Genomic DNA, 13,659 nt, shown 5'->3' with positions numbered 1-13,659 from the left:
AGCAGCAATAGAATAAGCTACACTGGAAAGCACAAGTCTGCACTAATAACACTTGACCCTTTGACAGCAAAAGAAAAAAAAAACACACACACACAAAAAAAGTTTTTTTAGTCAGCAATCAATTATTCTTCCGTATCATCCTTTCTGTTAAAAAGTGGCAGGACATCTTTCATTATTATCTTCATTACGCAAGCTGCACATCTACTGAGAGCCAGAAAGAAACTACCAAAGCATAGTAAGACCTAAAAACAAAAACAAAATAATGTCTGACTTCATTGTCAATTTTATTTTATTTACTTATGTGTGCTAATCATGATTATTCATTCAACAACTTATAGCTTCTGGTCAGCACAACACTTCTCTCCAGCAGGAAACATGAGCTACGCTCTCTCCAAAGAGTAACAGATGTAAATTTGGATAATTACACACCAAATCTCTGGATCTAAACAGAAAAAATATTATAGGAAGACTGCACAGAATCCAGCAGATACATTAACATAGGGTGGTCCTCCACAGGACATGAAGCAAGAAGTGATACCTACCTAATACAACTTGCACAGGTTCAGCCTCCGCTAATTGGTGGGATGATGGCAACTTCGTCTCCTGGCTGCAGGACCAGAAGTTGATCTCCAAGAAGCACGTACTCCTGCCGAACAGCAAAAACCACTTGATCCCGGATGGCAGCAAGCCTGGGGAGATTGGCAGAACACAAACAGGTTTCTAAATAGGAGTGTTTACATTCAACCGTGAGATTTCATTAAACAACAAAGTGATACACAGTCTAGGGCAGCTGAGGTAAATCGTGATGATATTTAGGCAACTCTCCTCCAACATACTTCTAAAAATACTATACACTACAAGCACCCACATCCTGCTCTTTTTTTCTTTTTGTTGGAGCTAGGGAGAAACCAATTAAGGACAATTTTCAGAAGACAGGGTTTGTCACTGGGTTTAATGAAAATCAACTAGTATAAGCCCGATACACTTTAGAAACTTATGATTAAGTAGGTAACTCAAGAGTACACAAACTATCTGATTTGGGATTAAAAGGCAATGTTCCCTCAGTTCAGTATGGCTGCACTGCACAGCAATTTCATCAAGTACACCATCACTCAATACTCTGTTTTTTAAGACCTCATAAATATTCAGTGATCAGACTGTTGTCCTGTTCTGTGACCACAAAAAGGCTTCTGGTCTTTTCTACTTACAGATCTGAAATCTGCTATCAGTAAGGGCAATAACATTGTTAAGAGGACAGACAGGGTACGTTTTTTTCTGCAGATTCTGTGAGATGTTGGTGTGAGCGTCCACAGCTCTGGATACCATGAAACAAGGGGTTGCCTTCACAACAAAGTGCAATCACACAGCGAGTATGAGAACAACACCATCAAGACACCAGAAGATCATGCCAACATTTTACTTTGGCAGATGCAGCATAATAACTGTATTGTTTGCGAGTACAGAATCTGGTACAGACAGTGGAGAGCTGTATTGCCTAGAAACAAGCAGGCATGCCAAAAGGGTACATGTAAAATTCTACTTATTTCCTACCAGCCAGCTAGACAGAAGTAGGCAAGGCACTGTCTGAGCAAAAATCAGTAGCACTGACTTAGAGGACAGAACGAAGGGAGGGACTGTACAAAAGTAAAGCAAGTCACGTAAGAACAGACTGCAACTATGGAACTGAAGTGCCCATTAAAAGGATGGTTTCTAATTAATGTCACTTGCAAGTTAATTCATTGGGGAAAATGGGTGGAACAGAAGAGCATTGTCAAGTATGCTCAAGCTGCAGTTTGAATATCCATTAGCAACATGAATAGAAGACTGTGGTCAGTGCCCTACAATTATGTTGAGTTTTTCCAGAAAAGCTAGGAACAGAAGCATTTTCCAAGAAGGCCGCTGCGAAGGGCATGTGCACACACAAAACGCAAGACTCCAAGTCATCTTTCACAACAGGGTGAAGATGAAAAACTATGGCAAACAGACAAAGGTGCTGCTGCTTCTCATACCAAATAGAATAATATGCTGCAAAGTAAAAAACACCCATTCCTGACCGCTTCCTCCTCCAAAACTTGGTTAGAACTTCTTTAGAAACAGCTGCCACTGACACTATTTATTTTTTAGTTCTTATAGCTTTTGACTTTGAACACAGAAGGATTGAGTGCAAAGGAAGACTTTGGAACCAAGAACCAGAATTATGGTGCATTCAGCAGTTAAGTCCTAACCTCTGTTATGCCTTACATTTTCAGTCTTTTTGGCTAACTGATATTACACCTCTGCACCCGATTTTTTTCTCAGCAGGCCCAAACACACTCCACAGCCTTAACCTTTGAGGGGACTCTTGCTGCCACCCCAAAAAAGCAGGACAAGACTCTCTATGAAAAGCAATCAACAATCTTTATTTCCCCAAGTCAAAAGAGGCTGAAAGCAGCTGACCCTATTTCTCGTGTAAGCGTTGTTTGGCAAAAGTCTAGGCCAGAGCTCCAGTTTCATTCTCCACCAGCTTTCCAGAGCCTGCCATAAACTCCAATTACAGCTCAGAGTACAGCCAAAGATAAGTGATCAAAAACACCTGCTCACAATCAAAATTTCTTATCTTATTGCTGCGGCTGGGCTGGATCCCTTCCAGGGACACCTGGCCTTCCCCACTCACATTTCCACAGGCAACACTTAACGCAAGAGTTACTTCGCAGACAGAACGCTCACTGGAGGTTACAGCAGGAAGAAAAGCTCACCGCTGTTTACAGCACCGAAAATGCTGGCGCAAATAAACAAATGGAAATCCACCGCCCCACGAACGTTACGCTGTATGCACCGCCTGTACGCAGCGACTTCCCCCATACCTGGGGTGAATCTTAACAATCTCTTCCCAGAGCTGCAGGGAGCTGATCCGCTGCGGCACACACACGCTCTCGGAGCGCAGCCCCACCAGCTCCGCGCTCCTGGCGAAGTAGAGCACCGTGACCTGAGGGCGACAACGGGAACGGACGTTACTGCAGGCGAGCGTGGGCCCGAGCCTAACGCAGACGGCTCCGCCCGGCGCTTCCGCCGCAGAGGCCGACTGTGCCCCGGCTGGAGGCCACGCGGGTGCCCGGTGCCGCTCCGGCCGGGCCGCGCCGCGCCGCGCCCAGCAGCACTCACCTGGCAGCTCATGGAGCCCCCGTCCCCACGCGGCCACGCTCGGCCTCCCGGCGGCCCCCGCGCCCGGCCCGCCCCTTGCGGCCTGCGGCTGCCGCGCGGCCCCTGCCCGGCCCGGAACGGCGGAGCAGCCCCTTGGAAGGCAGATTCTGAGATGGGAGCAGCCTTCGCAGCCCGAGAGGGTTTTCTACATGTGGTTGCAGATGTTACGCCTTCTCTGCACGGAACTTGTAGATGCACCTATTACTAATGCACCACATCTATTAAAACACTTATTTAAACCTTTTTGGAGTACAAGGGTCGCAGTGGCACGGTATCATCTGTCTCCCCATGGACAGCTATAGCCCTCTAGCCATAGGTCGCCATGGAGGAATGTGAGCTGGTGGCGAGCAGTCAGGAGGCAGAGGTCGGTGGGGCAGGACACACTCCAGGGACACCTTGGCAGGGGTCCTACCGGCACAGCTGTGCCCCAGGGCCTTGTGGCCACGGTTATTTCTGTACTGTTCATCAGACCACACTTGTAACCACCTGGCCAGCAAACAGCCTCTTCTGTCACACCAAACTGGGATATCTGTGGTTGCTCGGGGTGACAGGGAGCTTGCAGTGTGCCAACGGGTATCTGCAGTGTGGACAGATAGTGGCATCATGAGTACAGGCAAAAAAGAAACCTTCATGAAATGAAGTCTAAGTGTCTTGAAAATGAAGTCTGAAATGTCTTCAAAATAGGTACTAGTATCTTGTTATTTCACAAGATCACTGAGAATGGAAACAGGCCTTCCTATGCATAATTTTTGCCACCCGCTTATAAAGAGAGGTCAATAGCACAGTTACTTACTATGGAAGGAAAGTTAAAGTGATAACAGAAACACAGTTGCGCCCATGGAGTATGCATTCTGTACTTCTTAAACAGTACTCCATGTCTTAATTCTCTACAGAGAGGAACAAATGTGTTTTATTTTAAAACCCTATTCTTTTGCTTTTGAATGATTAACTACTGTCACAAATTGAACTCTGCATGTGTCAAGTAAATAGAAGGGTTGCTTTTTTATCTGGGCTGCATAATTTTGGACCTTTACATCTTAAACAAAACAGATGACTTTGGCAAGTGTCTGGCACATTTTTCCAGTGCAAAAGATGTGTCATGGATGTTGTGTCCTCAGAGTCAAGCAGATGAGTAGATGGGCTCAGCTGCAGCAAATTATCGTCTTAGTTTACAAAGCAATAAGCTCTGAAAGATTTATTCTGAGAGTTGGAGTTGGATTTGAAGAGAGGTCCACTATGGAATAAGAACAGAGCAGTTAGTTACAGATTGCAAACTTCTGGATTTTCCTTGATTTCCAGCTAATGACTTGCTGAAGCTACTTCTTGAGCTTGCTGGAAAGGATGGCTCATTCCTTCGCTCTGTGCTGTGTGACCCAAGGGCAAAATTTGGGCCAGATGGTAGAGGAGTGAAACAGGATATGTGACTCTTCAGGTCTACTCACTGTGTTCTAGAACCAACCAAAAGAAGTTAACAGTTTTTAAGCTGAGGTGTATTATCTTTGTCCAACAAAAACTGTCCCTAAACACCTCTTAGTTATGGAGTTTTTTTCTTCTAAGATCGGACTCAGAAACAACTTCTTGGAATGCAAAGGTGACTTACACTGAAATCATTACTTTTTAGCTTGGCTTTTTTTTTTTTTTTGTGACTACAGGTACCTATGTAAAATGAAATTAGAGATATTTCTAAAGACCTGGAGTAGACATTACTTCTGTAGAAACTGGGATTTCAAAACTGTCTCTTCTTTATGATTCCTATAATCTTTGTCCACATCAATTTTCCCTTAACATATTGTCCATTTTGGATCCTTGTTTCAGGTGACATTTTCTTCCTAAGTAGCTGCAGAATGTAATAGTTAGTTCTAAGTGTCATTCACTGAGTCTAATATTTTAAATTAAGTAATGTCCTAAGGCATGGTCTTTACTTTTTTGAGCGTGGATGTGTGCATCCTCACACATCCATATGTACATTAGCATATAATATTAGTATATTAAGGTGATAATTTAACATTTATGATGAAGACCTCCAAAGCAGACACTTCCTATTCTCTTTTCTAACCTTTCTTTGTTTAATATTGTTTAATACTAAAAAAGTGCACATCTTCTTGAACAGAATTCCCTTATACCACTGGAATAAAAACTGCCTTGCAAATTCAAGAAATATCAAGGAGGAGCAAATGCTGAGAACTGCTGTCCCTATTAATTTATTTCTTACCTGCCTTACTTTGTATTTGGAGATCTATCTTGACCATACCCAGGCACTAGGCTTACAGTTTTCAGTGGTGATTATATGTTGTGCTATTGAATTGAGAGAAACACAGCAGTGTAAAAAGAACTTAAGTAGGAACACCACCTCCTAGTCCTAAGCTATTTTTATAATAATTGATTACAGAATTTACGACAAAACCTACCTGGACATGTTGGGAAATCCAAAGAGGAATGAACTGTTGATGTTTTGTTGATTGTATTAATTTTATTTTACCAGCGATTTACTTAGTGTCACTGCAACAAAAGTGACTCCTTAGAACTGCACAAGACTGTGATCATCTAACATGTGTATCTTCTGTTTCATTTTGTTTTCATTTTAGACCTTTTTGTAGGACTATTTATATAGATCATGAGGTAACTGCTGTTTAGTTCCAACCTATACTTAGGAAGTGCTGACAGAAATTTTCTTACTCCCGTTTTACAGTTGTGATGAATTTAGCTACACCTGAGTGCATCTGTGGTATATACCAGAGATTTAGGTATTGATGCGTAACACTGTAGTTAAAAAAATGAACACAGTTTCTTCATGCTTCCTGAAATAACCATGGAGAGTTATCACGATCTGCAATAAGCCTTCATTATTTATTCCATCCTTCATTTATCTTGGGTCCCCAACCAGATTTAGTCAGTTTGTCATTAACCTCCTGCTACTGAGTTCATTTGAAATAAAAAAAAAGCTGTTTGGAATAACCAACAAGGATTCCAAAGAGGGGCAGGTATAAGAGATATGTCACCATGAATTCCAGTCATTCCACTGAATTTAGGTCTGAATTTGGCTTCAAACGTGTCAACACTGCTAATAATCTGGAAAACATTTCCTTCCTATTAATGGAGGAAAGAGAGTTGTTCCCTCAGTCTACATGTTGGAAGAATTGGGAGGGGTGGGGAAGTGAAAATATGAATCTTTCTGAGGCACTGTGACCTCTAGAATTCCTGTGTGTGAGGTGTATGTGGCCATTTGACCAATGTCTTTAACATCCCCCTTGGCACTCTTTGAAATTGTCTATTACAAAACAGATGGTGCAGTAGTTACTTTCTGAAGGGCTAGAGTAGCATGACCACATCTGGAATTAATCTTTAGCTCCCTAAACCAATAGATCACCCAGTTTTAAGAGGGCCTTCCAATATAAATGCATTGCATAAGTACAGAGAAAAATACACAGCTTTAAGGCAGAGTATAAGCAGTCTGGAACTGCTTCATAGTTCATAGGCACACAAGACAAGTCTTTCTGTTCAACTGTCTCATTTGAGGCCACTTTTTTCTATAAGAAATTTGTCTTATTTTCACTGAGCAACAGCAGTAAGTAAAATATGTAACTTCTTAGATGAGATTTTAAAAATCCATAATCTTTCAGGTCTTGTGTAAAATCTCTTCTGTTGATGGCTACAGTATTCCTAAAGAGATGAGATTTAATTTTCAAACTCCTTTGCCCAAAGGGTAGCTGAAGATTGTATTAAACCAGCAGGCACACAGCATCATTCAAATCAAGCTGGCTGTGGAGTTTTGGGTGTCGATTAAGTGCTTTAACAACTGTTCTAAACAATGATGGGAAAGGGCATTAGGGTACTTAGTGATGATGCCAGCGTAAAGACTGTTTCCACAGTCTTTAATCCAAATGCAAAACACAAATTTTATCCCTAAAATCCTTGTTATTCAATGTGCCTGGTACAGAACTGCACCTTTGCATTCTCTGATCTGGAGAATCTAAATATTTAAAATTTTAACTGTGTTATTTGTCACTGTTGACTAAATAGATAGATAGATAATAGATAGATAGATAGATAAAAAGAAGCCGTAACATCAAAAATTCACTGCTTACTACAAAGGTCCAAATAATAAAACAGTGGTAAAGGCAAAGAATTTTGAGTGTTACCAAATCTACAAGTCACATACCTGATATTGCATTTAAAAAGATACAATTTCTCTCATCTCAAGGATTTCACTCGGCTTGTACACTCTTCTATCCTTCTGCATATCAGCCAGCACAGGGAAATATGGAAGATGGGAAGAACTGCAGGTTATTTATGCAGTGTTATTTTATATTCCAAGATTAAATTCTTGGCCTTCTAATTATTAGAGTGTGTAAGAATGTGAAACTTTGAATGAAGTAAGGCGCATTTCACAATACAGATTTACCAAAGCCAATGGAATTCCACTGGAGTTGCCTCGATCTATTGATGACTTGTGAAAATATAATCAGCATCTTTACACAACAGTAACGTGAGTTTTGAGGCAAACACTTGTTATATCAAATTACAGATTGCAGCTACTCATCTATGAATTCTTTATAATCATTGTAGATGCTTTGCTTGAGAACCGAAACACTGTAGGCTTTTGCCCAGTGTTTAACACCGGTATCTTTACTTACCTCTGGAAGTGTACAGAGTGCAGTCAAGATAGAGTATTCTGCAAATGCTAGTCTAGCTTGGTTTTAAATTCACATGATTAATTCTTTCAGTATCTTTTAAAGTATTCCAGTCGTTTTGCCTTCAAGCTTTTCTGTACACTTCCTATGGAAAGGTTATACAGCTGATGCTTTAGAGTGTTGTGTTGATTCTACACTTTAGGTTTAGCATTTTTATATAATAGAGTCAAAAGTGCAAACACTTTTATCAGCTCTTTAAAGTTACACTCACAGCAGATATTCTTCATGGACAATGCCTATCTCAAGTGATTAGAGACACCAGGGTGGATCTGCCCTTACTCTAGCAGATTGTTTTCAGTGTGAAATATGTTGTGTTCCCACATCTGCTTCTTTGCCACCTACATCAGAGCCTTCTTTCTGATATTTGTTCATCATGCAGATAATACAGAAAACTGAATCACTAGTCTTACTGAAGTTTTTTGTTTTCATTCACCTATTTTACACATTACCAGAAAAACATGCCTATAGCATTACTGATAACGGAGGCTGATAGAACAGGAATGATTTCCACCAGTCTATATACACTATACATATTCAAGTCTTATCTGTGTTGGTTGACATCTAGAATGCTTTCATTGTTGATAAGAAATGCATTTTCTTCAGAAAATATAATATTCCATTGAAATTTTTCCAGAACCTGGAAAAATGTTGTGCAATTAGTTCTGAAAATCAGCCACTTGATAACTTTACATTGTAATATGAAACAGTAGTTTCTGAGAGGGACAATGTAACTATGGAGTGAAGAATGAGTGGAATTTTTATTTCAAATTTAGATTATGAGCTATGTTATATCCTGACATCCAAGTAGGAAATTCTGCTTACAGTTAAGCAATATGGGATTGCTTACATTTGAAGATAATAGTAAAACCTGCCCTAAAGAGTGTCCAAATTCTGTGTGCAAAACAGACGCTGAAGTTCCTATGCCTCTGTTTTGTCTTAAAATTTTTTTTCTTCCATATATAAAAGCACAGACATCCACATGAGGGCACCAGCAGACATCTTATTCTCAGGCCATTGTGTAATCTGTTTCTGAAATGAACATATCAGTCAATGGTCACTGCATCTTTATACTTACGAAAGTAGAGAGAAGATTGACATCTTAAACATTACTGTTCCTAGATATTGTTTTATTGTTTCTTATTCCAAGACAAAAAATGTTTTTTGATTTCCCTGCATTCTTCATTTGACAGATACCTTAAAATAAAACTTCTAACTGGATAGATATGGGAGGATATTAAGGTTTTTAATGAAATAAAATGAAAATCACTTTTTAACCTGGTAACATACCAACACAGAAATGAACAAATTAGAATTGGTAATGTTTATTATTTCTTTGCTTTGAAATGAGCATAAAATTCCCACTTTTTAGCCTCATTTTTATTAAATCCGCAGAAATATGCAGACAACACCCATTTGTAGAAGTTATACAATCATAAAAAAAATGCAAAGAGCAGTTATTGTTGCTCTATTCTGAGAAGGGCTGAAAATTCAGGACCAAGACTGCCTCCTTCCTTTCCCTACTGAACTCAGAAGAGCATTCACCAACATAAACACAGAACCTGAACAATCAGATTTCCTCTTCTACTCCCAGTGAGCCAGACAATCAAAACAGCTAAGGCGTGATGCTTTATTCAGCAGGCCAGCACAATGTACACTGTGAGGAGGATATAACGACATATTTGTTGAATAGGAAAGGTTACACCAAGTAGACTTCAGGGCAATAGAGATTACTGCATACAACATGAGATACTGCAGAGGACGTTTTTCTTTGAAATCAACTGTACAGCATTTTAAAGAACAGAAAAACTTGACAGGAGCTTCCTAAATGCTTATTTGGAAATTATTTGGAAAAGCTGTCTTAACACATAAGAGTGATATCTCTAGACTCTATTCAAGTGGAAACCCATGTGTTTTTCTGGAGTCATTCTAAAGAGCTGAATTAACTTGCTTATCACTGGCCAAAGCCTGTTTCTACATTGACTGTTGGGGTAGTCTGAAGAAATTAGGCTCTCTGGACTAACTTTCGTCTCAGTGACAGGGAAACAAAATACTATTATTGGAAGATTAGAAATATCATATAACATAGACTTCTGGAATGGGAAGAATCTAGAGAATGTTTTCATCCCCAAGAAGAGGACAAAGAATTGGAAAATTTGGAAAAGATGTTGATCTGGGGACTGTCCTCAAAGCAAATACTAGGCAGAAGCATGTTTTATAGCTTGAGAACAAACTTGAGTGCTGAAGTGGTCATGAAACAAGTGGGATTATGTAAATCTACTGAAAGTGCTGATGCAGAATGGTGACTTTAAGGAATCTAGATTAGATTTTTTAAGAAAAAAGGTGATTTGGATGGACAGTAATTTACTCATGATAGTTGTATGTTAGAGGAAGGGAGGAGTGGAGTAAGAGTAATTTGATTGTCATCTTCCATTGTTGTTGTTTTGATTTTTTTTGTTTTGTTTTGTTTTGTTTTCCAAAGCAATTTTAAGGGAAAGTAATCTGTGCAATCATTTGGAATGGTAATAAAAGAAATTCTGGTTGAACCATGAAATACCTGCTGAGCAATGTAGAACACCAATTTAGGTGAGCATTTATTCGTCAGTTGACAAATGTGATTCCTTGGACTTTAGTTGGTTGAAGTACGCTTTTTTTATCAATATGCTGCATCTGATACCAATTAAATATGAGAACTTATGCAGATGAGTTTGCAACTGTTTCACTGTCACATGCTTAACATATAGAAAACTTGCTGTGTAGTTTCTTTTAACAGTATCTCCAAGATAAAGAGGAAAGTTGGCCATGCACTGTAGTGTCAGCTTATGGAAGAGATTAGATTCTAGTTGGATAGAGTATACTTGGAGACACTGGAAGATGTTTCAAGTAACTTTAGAACTGAATTTAAATTAGAGTAGACATCACTTTAGTTTAACATAGCTGATAACATAAGAGAAATGAAAATGTCCATGTTTTGAGAGATGACTAAGATAACGACAACCTGTAAACTGGTATTTCAACATGCACGTTAAGACAACAGAATTCATGCAGCAAAAGTAGCTTTCTTGCTGTGGAAAACTAAGTCTGTTGGTCCACTAAGTACTATAGCAGTACTGAAGACTGAGTGAAATTGTGAAGCTGGCACATCTCCATGGACCAGACTCCATTTGATGCACATGAGTCACAAAGTGGCACTGACCTCTCAGAGGAGATTTTGAAGGCATCACTAGAACTAATACTAAGGGTTAAAAACCAAAGGCTATAAACTGATAGTGGAGTGTGGGGTGTTGTCAAAACCAGCTAGAGTACCTTCAGTTTCTTTACGTAGCTTCTAAACTAAGACCTGTCACAAGTAATGGGTGCCATTTTACCTAATTTTAGCTGTCCAAGTGTTATTTAGCTAGTGCTAGTGCTTAGTCTTCTTCTATAGCTAGTGGAGAGACAGAAGCATGAACAGTTCAGGTCTGTCACACCAGCCTATATTTGATACTCTCAGAATACTTGCTATCTAGAGACAATTGTGAAGCTTCAGTTTGTGACTAGACCAGATACCTAACACTTTTTATCCCATATCATCTTGTAATGCTCTGTACCGTATGACCAACTAAGAGGAAGTCTGCTTACTTAGACTTCTGGGAGCTCCTCAATCTGTTCAGCATTTTATCAATGACATTCTAATAAAAAAAGTGAGAAAGCAATGAAGAAGAGCGGTCTTGATGCTTAGTTATACATGTGCAATCATACAGTACAAGCATTGAACACACAAGGGTCATTGTACAAGAAAATGATGACTTTTTATAGTTTTTTTAGTTTTATGTTTATAGTCATATCCAGATAAGTTATATTTCCCTCTGCAGTTCTCTCTTTCTATAGATATCCAGTGAGAGCTTGTATCTTGCATGTATTGAGTTTCTCTTACCACTTCAAATATCAAATGGAGTAAATTGTTCCAAACCAGCTATTTCACAGACTGAATCCAAATGTCTTAACACAGAATTTGTATGATACAGGTCATAAAGTTTTCTGAAAGGTTTATATTTTCCAGTGCTGTATTCAGTGTAATTCTATCTATTACAAGAAAAAAGAAAAAAAGTAAAAGCAATAGTTAAATTAAAAAAAAAAACCATAAAAACAAAAATACCCATACACAAAAATAAAACAAGCAAACAAGCAAACAAATAAATAATAATAATAAAAAAAGCACACATGTATCTTGTATATTAAAAGAATAATCCGTCCACGAGCAGAACTAATAAAGCAGTTCTGTGGATTAACTCGGTTGACTCACCAGACATTTTGATACATTTGATAAAGATATTAGGGTAAACAGCAGAAATGGCACTTGTTTTCCAGCTGTCATGTAAAACAGAATTATAGTGTGACTTTCTTAAATTCAGGCCGTCTATTGGTTATTCTTCCCTCACTATGTTCCAGCCTCAGGGCATATTTCTGTTCTTCCCTTCCATACTCTGTTCAGCTTTCACTGTTAATATGTGCTACAAGGGAGCTGCAGCTCCTTTTCACAGGCAGCAGCAGCACACAGGCATGCTTGTTCCCAACTGAAGTTTGGTCTGAAGGTAAGAAAGCAGCAACCCTTTCCTCACCATCCTTGCAATGACTGGAGAGAACCGTACTCTGTACTGGTGCACACTTAACATTTATAACACTCTGGGAATAGCGAACTTGGATCCTTTTTACTAATGTCCTTCAATCATATTATACAGTACCAATACAAATGGAAAGTGCTGATTAAAGTGATTAAGTATTGATTAAAATAAAGAAATGTATCTTGACCTCTAAACATTACACTTGAGGTAACACCACTGTTGAACTTCAGGTTTTCCTGACTGGTCTTGTGTCTTCCTCTTAAGCCTATCTACTTAAACAGTGAGAGGTGAAAATGGCTGGACTTTGAATCACGTTCTGTCTGCTTAATACAAGGAGTGTGGTATCCGTAGGTTTGAGTTTCACAGAGTTACATGTGTTTTCTGTCATGAGGGCATTTACAAACTATTTGAAAGAATATGCACATCTTGTCAAAATTCATAAGTATTGCAGATAACTGCTTAGCACTAACCATTTTTTAATGAGAAGCCATAGTCCAATCAACTTGATGCTAAAAATTAGTGACCTTGTATTAAAAGGGTTGTGAAAGCATTTGCTACTGTAGTATGTGCACACAAAGCATTTCTCATCCTGTAAGCACTTTCAGCTAGTGTTGCCAGCCTCACCATTAAATGTGGTAGCTGCTGAAAGCCCTCTAGCCCCAGCCAAAAAATACTTAGCGAAGAGTATCAGTTCACCACGCAGCTGCGTGGAAGTTGATGCCAACTCAGCAGACAAGGTATGGGTGGGAACAAGTAGTGGGAAGGTGGGATCATTTGTTTCAGCAGGAGTCTGGGGTTTATGCCAAAATAAACTGCTCATGGGACTACTGACTGAGGGTTGCCAATATTACACTGATATGGAAGTAGAAACTCATGCTGATAAAATCTTTTGTTTGTAATTCATAAGTTTAAGAACATAAATAGGAACCTAGATTCCAGAACTTCAGTTTTCCAATATCAGATTGAAATTGTTCTCTCAATACTAAATCAAAAAAGTTTGAAAATTTATGCATAAATATGGCATGCCGATGTCAAACAAATGACAATGTGAGTTGTTGAAATTGAGTGCATTTCATCGTCTATCCATGCTGTTCATCAGCTGAGCTGATGAGTCAGAGTGCCTATACCCCCAGACACAGACTGTAATTGTGGGAAGACCAAGAAGTAGTGTCTTTGAGGTTAAGTCC

General features: G+C 39.2%; 2 protein-coding genes across 2 annotated transcripts in view; one reads left to right on the top strand and one right to left on the bottom strand.

Moving 5' to 3' along the window:
* ITGA1 (integrin subunit alpha 1) overlaps positions 1 to 13,659 on the top strand; it is a 318,815-nt gene that overhangs the window by 159,475 nt on the left and 145,681 nt on the right. The window lies entirely within an intron of this gene.
* Positions 268 to 3,198, bottom strand: MOCS2 (molybdenum cofactor synthesis 2). Its single transcript, XM_065739870.1, has 4 exons — positions 3,142 to 3,198; positions 2,844 to 2,965; positions 543 to 689; positions 268 to 442 (listed from the first exon to the last, which is right to left on the bottom strand). The coding sequence occupies exons 1-3, from the start codon at positions 3,151 to 3,153 to the stop codon at positions 563 to 565; spliced, it is 261 nt and encodes an 86-aa protein (XP_065595942.1). The 5' UTR covers positions 3,154 to 3,198; the 3' UTR covers positions 268 to 442; positions 543 to 562.

The sequence above is a fragment of the Cyrtonyx montezumae genome, unplaced genomic scaffold (assembly GCF_038088225.1).
Source record: "Cyrtonyx montezumae isolate F1298 unplaced genomic scaffold, pur_monq_1.0 scaffold_25, whole genome shotgun sequence".
Taxonomy (NCBI): Eukaryota; Metazoa; Chordata; class Aves; order Galliformes; family Odontophoridae; genus Cyrtonyx; species Cyrtonyx montezumae.
This window is presented reverse-complemented; position numbering and strand designations above follow the sequence as displayed.

Excerpts from the sequence above, each read along its gene's own strand:
- MOCS2 (XM_065739870.1), bottom strand. Across the intron at positions 690-2,843 it reads ATTGTTAAGATTCACCCCAG|GCTTGCTGCCATCCGGGATC; the intron begins GTATGGGGGAAG and ends CAATCTCCCCAG.